At 42.0% G+C, this 6,350-nt stretch overlaps 1 protein-coding gene across 7 annotated transcripts in view; it reads left to right on the top strand.

Annotated features, from left to right (window-relative positions):
• The window catches only part of BRSK2 (BR serine/threonine kinase 2), a 98,693-nt gene that overhangs the window by 69,550 nt on the left and 22,793 nt on the right, over positions 1–6,350 (top strand). For 5 of the 7 annotated variants that reach the window (XM_075187913.1, XM_075187911.1, XM_075187912.1 and 2 more), the window contains exons 10-14: positions 1–124; positions 1,072–1,169; positions 1,271–1,421; positions 1,936–1,996; positions 5,597–6,113. The exon at positions 1–124 is cut by the window's left edge and continues 41 nt beyond it. In XM_075187913.1, coding sequence (XP_075044014.1) covers positions 1–124; positions 1,072–1,169; positions 1,271–1,421; positions 1,936–1,996; positions 5,597–6,113 — 951 coding nt within the window. The remainder of the gene's footprint in view (positions 125–1,071; positions 1,170–1,270; positions 1,422–1,935; positions 1,997–5,596; positions 6,114–6,350) is intronic. The other 2 variants (XM_075187914.1, XM_075187915.1) reach the window with 1 other exon arrangement.

Here is a 6,350-nt window from a genome sequence, read left to right as displayed (position 1 = left end):
GGAAGGTACAGATGGGGTCTTTGCCATCGCTGGAGGATGTGGACCCGGATGTGTTGGACAGTATGCACTCCCTAGGATGCTTTAGAGACCGCAATAAATTACTGCAGGACCTGTTATCTGAAGAGTAAGAGTCCAGATCACTATATTTATTGCAGATATTAAAGGTCATTTTATGAAGGTGTAGATATGTGTCCTGAGAGTACGTATGCGGGTTGTGGGTCCAGCTATAAATCTGCATGGTGGAGATAAATGCATCACTACACAGACCAGACTACTACCACCTTAGGACCAACCCTGCATTAATATAAACATGTCCTTTTATTTTCTAAAATCCTACTTGCTCCAACCTCCTTTATGTGTTACTCATAAACTGTCTTTACTACATGTGGACTTTTGTGTGTTTCAATATTGTTATTACATGGCTCTTTGTGTGTATGTATCCAGCCTGGATGGTTAACACAGAAACATCCCATTGACAGTATAGAACAACTCCTGATTACCAGCTCCCCCATAAAACCAAATCCCTCTGCAGGGAAAACGAAACAATGCGGTTGCCAGCAAGCCATGGACGCCACCCTACATCTGCTCTGTCCATCCCTTATTTTTTATTTCAATATTATGTTATCTCATTTTTGAATTTGGGCCCAATTGGAGGCACATTCATTTGCCCAACCTGTATTTAGCTAGTAACGCCCAAACTTGTCATCTACTCTCATCAAAAGCTAAAACCTATGTGCCCCTTCCACATGACATCACATAAAGGAAAATGACCTACAGAGGAGTAATATTGCACGTTTGTAAATTCCCCTTGTCGGTCTTTGGCTGTCAGATTGCCTACCTCTGATATAGAGTAATAAGATGATTTCTGGCTAGTGGGAGTAGTGACATATAATAAAAGCTGGTATCAGAGGGAGAGAAGAAATAGGAGGATTTATATAGAGGAACCAGGATTTATAGAGATAGGTAGCGTTATATGAAGAAATATAAATATAAAGCCAGACGCTAGCGAGGCATTGTAACAACTTGGCCAAGCTGAATACATTTCTAAGCCACTTCTTTCTTGATGTTCAGGGAAAACCAGGAGAAGATGATTTATTTCTTGTTACTGGACCGGAAGGAGAGGTATCCTAGCCAAGAAGATGAAGACCTCCCTCCAAGAGCAGATATTGGTAAAGTGCCTCTACGCTCTACTCACACATACTGCAAATACGTTCAGTCTCAAATTGTAGTTAGCTTATTTCCTTTGGGTCATTCTAACATTCTCTCATAGACCCCCCCAGGAAGCGGGTGGACTCCCCCATGTTGACCCGTCATGGGAAGAGAAGACCAGAGAGAAAGTCGATGGAGGTTCTGAGTGGAACAGATGGTGGATCACCAGTACCAGCTCGCAGGGCTATCGAGATGGCACAGCATGGGCAAAGGTAAGTGACCTCTGGTTTCCCTTTTACCAGATGGAGATGATAAACATTTTAGGTGTTTTATGTTAACCTGGCTATACAAACCCAAATTTGGAGAGTGGCCACATAGACCTACAATTCTGCTGAGGGGTGCAAACTAGTATTCTGTTTTGCACATAAGTTAAATACTGACTGTTTTTTCATGTAGCACACAAATACTTGATAGCTTAATTGTACACTGAAATTTAAAGTTGATATTTGTGTGCTACATGAAAAAACAGTCAGTATTTAACTTATGTGCAAAACAGAATACTAATTTGCACCCTTTGCATTGTAACATGGTTTTGTCCAGGAGACTGAAATAAGAAGTTTCTCAAGTTAAGATCCTTAATGAATCAGGCCCTAGATTGTTAAAACATGACTGGCATTGTACACGGCACGCACTAACCCCTTTCTGCAGGCCGGTGTGCCTAGTATGTCACAGTACTATGAACATATTTATGTGGAATAAGTTATGAACTGCGCTATTGTCTTCCAGGTCGCGATCTATCAGCGGTGCTTCTTCAGGACTTTCCACCAGCCCTATCAGCAGTCCCAGGGTGAGTCATCTTTCTATTGCTTTAGTCCAATTCCCAATTATTACTGAGCCCCACCTCCCATTTTTGCCTCTCTGTTAGTTACTGACAGCATTATGGGTCTTCCTAGAACTTTCCTTTCATGTAACTACACAATCATATCAAGATGCTGATGATAGGAGGCGTTATTTTGTTTACTTGTGCTTGTGTTAGTCTGCCTTATTACGTATTTAGTGTTTATATGTATGTAAGATAATGTAGTCATTTCCTATATACAGTATACACACACAGATGCAGAGCAGTCATCATGGTTATACATAAAAACAACTTACTTTTATGTTGTTTTATATAGCTTCAAAACGCTATAAAATTGACATATTGATGTGCAGCTAAACATTGAGTTGTGTGGACCTTTACATTTCTTGAGATAAAAGATGGGATCATTTTATATTTTGTGCAATTGCACCAATGTTTTATGAGCAAGTTTGATTCAAAATTCATGACTGCCAAACATGGCTCAATAATTTGTGTGTGTGTTTGTGTATATGTGAAATATGCACATGACATGGATAATGATGACACTGGATAATGTGAACACTAGCCAGGCATCTTTAGACATTTGGAATTCATTAAAAGCTTTGAGGGCATTTAAAAAGTTATTTATTAGGGGAAAATTTGGGTTAGATGTAGGCCGGAGTGATTGGTGGTCTAATTTATTTTTCACTATAGTTTTCTATAAAATACTAGTGAGGACACCAGAGGATATAATACCATCACCTAATGACGTAGGCAGGTACTCTGCCCAGATGGACTCTTTTGGATACTTAGTCATACACTTAATCACTGCTGTATGAAGCTAAAATAACTGGATCTGCCTGAAATAGGGAGACAGTAGCCAGGTTGTATTGGGCAGGTAAGAAAACATTGGGGTAAATGTATTAACATGCGATACTAGCAAATTGCCGATATTCGGCGAGTCTGCCAACCAAATTTAAAACGGCAATGTGCTAAAGGCAAGTTATGTCTTTAAACTCATTGGCGTTTTAAATTTGGCTGGTGAAGTTGATGAATTTCGGCAACCACATTGCACGAGGCCCCTGTCAGCCGGTCATTAAGCCCGGGCATTGAGTGACATATACATATATATATATAATTATAGTGTTAGTACTGACCAGAAAGGGAAGACTTTGGCATGATTTGGTGTCAGCTTAACATACGTTGCAATATGTGGAACTAACATTCCCTGTTTTAATATAACTTCTGGGTTACAACCCATAATGTACATCCTAATGCAAAATATGAGGATATTAGAAGTCACCTCAGAGTCCTTTGACCTGCATTAAAGCTTCCGGCTTACGGCCTTCTACCCTTAAATGGGCTCAGACCTACTCAGTGACTCCTGCTATTCTCCTACTTTACACTAGGTGGTGCATTTTTCCCATATTCTTACATTATCTGAGGGTGCCTGGTTAGTCTCATAGTATCTGGATAATGTTATCAGTATCCATGTTTGTGATTTTAATCTATAAATATGTTTTAATTGAGCTCTATGTAATTATGCACACTCTTCCTTATTATCTATGCACTGATGCATAAACTCAGCAATCCTCCCTACTGTTTTCTACAGTAAAAATAGACACAAATCTGTAGAGTAGAAATGTGTCTAGTGACCATGCTATGTTCATGTGTAAGAGATGAACCAATCTCTGGCGGGTCAGTCCACCAAACTATTTGATCCTCTCCCTTACTGTTTGTGTTGGGCACTTAGGTAGGGCCAATAATCAGAAGTTTCCTACTGAGCACTTACCTGCAGAGACCTATCTCCCGTTACGGTCAGGTGTAGCTGCGGGTTACATACCTGGTCACAGGAAATAAGCAGTGGTCACACCAGGCAAACATAGGACAGTCTATGGGCACCTTGAAGTGCGCTGGGCGGACCACCTAGGCCTAAAATCAAGGGACCCAGTGCACATTGTATAATAAGTGCTATAATACCAAATAGCACTGGGTGAAAGAGAAGCTTCATGATAGCAATTTGGGTTTTTTAGGACATACTTTCCCAAATAATCCCAATGCCAGACAAAATAAACTTGTTAGTCATTTCACTCCTCAATTTTTGCCGCTGTACTTGCCAATAATAAAGTTACAATGCATACCTCACCACTGTCTCTGTTCAAGCAGGACAGTCTGGTTCTAGAGGACTGTCCTGGCTGATAGGACTGATGGGAGGTGTGTTCTGCTCACCCTCACTGTAGCAATGTAGGGTTTTTTAGGGTAGGGAAAGAAAGGGGGGTTAGTGCTTCAGAAACAGTAGACTAGTGTTGGCTAACCTGTGACACTCCAGGTGTTGTGGTGTTGTGAAACTACAAGTCCCAGCATACCCTTTCAGCAATAGGCTGCTATATATTAGCAAAGCATGCTGGGACTTGTAATTTCACAACACCTGGTGTGTCACAGGTTAGCCAAAACTGCACTAGACACACCCATGGGGGAGATGCCTTACCCCAACCTAATACAGCCACTCCCAAAGTGTGGCAACTGTCCCAAATTGAACAGTTAATACATTTGGAGGTATGGAATGTGAGTGGCTGGCACATTTCACTCCCTGCCCACTAAACTTAAAATACGGGACTCCTTGTATAAAAGAGTGTCTAATAACATCGACACATATGTATGTAAGAGTTTAGGTTGCTTATGTGATAATAAGATATTGGAGATAAAACTGTGATCTGGAGGATCATACAGAGTTCTGTCAGTAAACTTACTGAAGGACACTAGCCAGCCTCATTTAGGGCTTGTGGAGCCACCTGCGGTGCATTGCCCTGTGCTATAGTTACCAGCAGACCTTGAAATAGTGCTTTATTGATCCTCCAATTTTTATATATTTGTGAATGTTAGTATAGAGTTCATCTTGCAGTTTAGGACCAAAGTGCCTTAAAAAATATTTCGCCCCAAGCCTGGCTTTCTAATCTCCATTCACCTGTGACCACAGGTACAATGGGCATATTGTTTCCCGCTAGGCCTGGGAGTACTTATACTAGAAGGGTAGTGAGGATTGCTGATTTATCCCATTGTCTGTGAAGATGTTATGACAACGTTTCCATTGCTGCTGGAGAGCCCTCTCGCTGTGGCTGGTTTTGGGGTGCTGCTTCTAACATGCATGTCTTTTTTTTCTTTTTTCCATTCTTGTGTCCTCTTTGTGGGCTGCTGCCATTCCGTCCATCTGACCCTGTGCACCCCTAATTGGCAACACCGTTACCCTCCCTCCTTCCATGGCTGCTTTGCTATAATATGTGTTTGTGATCTGTTCCCTGTCAATCTGTGTCTGCATGTGGGTGTCTTTCTCGTCCTCATTCTCCCTATATCTTACTCAAATATCAAACCTTTCCCTTTTCCACAAAACGGCTTTATTTCTCTATTAATTTCCCTGTTTTTTTCAATCTCAATCTTTGGCTCTTTCTGTTTCTTTGCTGTTTGTCCTTCGCTCTTATTTTTGTGCCCATCAATATTCATATTACCTCCGTTTTCCTCTTTCACAATCGTGTTCTCTCTGTTGGGTTCTCTGTTATCCTTCTTTTTCTGTGTCTGTCTTTCTTGCCTTCCTTACTACTTTTTCTCTAACAGCCTATAAGGAGGTTTTTTGCCCTTACCCAACCCCCTACCCCAGCTTCTTCTCCTCATTCAACGCCAACTTCTGATTCTTCGGTGCATAACGATTGCCCTCTAGTTCATCCCAAAACCCACACCTTCCCACCCAAACCCAGAACTTCTGAGAAGCCCCTTCAGACTACCAGATCCAACCCCCTTCCTGCTGCCAATTCTTCTAATGTATCCCTGCGGGCTCCAAACTCTCCCGCTGGGCATAATGCAGGCCGAACGGCAAACAAATTGCCCGCATCTGATCTGGCCCCCAAATCTGTGCCCCTTATACAGGTTACCCCTCATCCGTCACCCCGTGGCAGCCCCCTCCCTACTCCCAAGGGAACGCCTGTACACACGCCCAAGGAAAGTCCAGCGGGCACCCCTTCTCCCACCCCTCCATCCAGCCCCAGCATTGGTGGGATGCCCTGGAGGACAAGGCTGAACTCTATCAAGAATAATTTCCTGGGGTCACCAAGATTCCATCGTCGCAAACTGCAAGGTGAGAGGGGATAATTAAAATAAAGAGAACAATGAGGAGTGGGTGGGTGGCTAAATATTGTCACATGACACAGAAAAATAAATAGGAGGAGTTTCATCAGGTAATGTCTAAATAGTCAGTAGACCCAGTGAAGCTGCACAAATGAGTCACAGAAAAGATAGTGGGACAGCGAAAAGGTTACTAATGTCAAAGTGGCTAAAACAACGTGCTAAAAACATAAATGTCACAAAGTATTGG

This window comes from Mixophyes fleayi, chromosome 10 (assembly GCF_038048845.1).
Source record: "Mixophyes fleayi isolate aMixFle1 chromosome 10, aMixFle1.hap1, whole genome shotgun sequence".
Classification (NCBI taxonomy): domain Eukaryota; kingdom Metazoa; phylum Chordata; class Amphibia; order Anura; family Limnodynastidae; genus Mixophyes; species Mixophyes fleayi.
The sequence above is the reverse complement of the archived record's forward strand: the minus strand, read 5'-3'. Positions and strand labels throughout refer to the sequence as shown.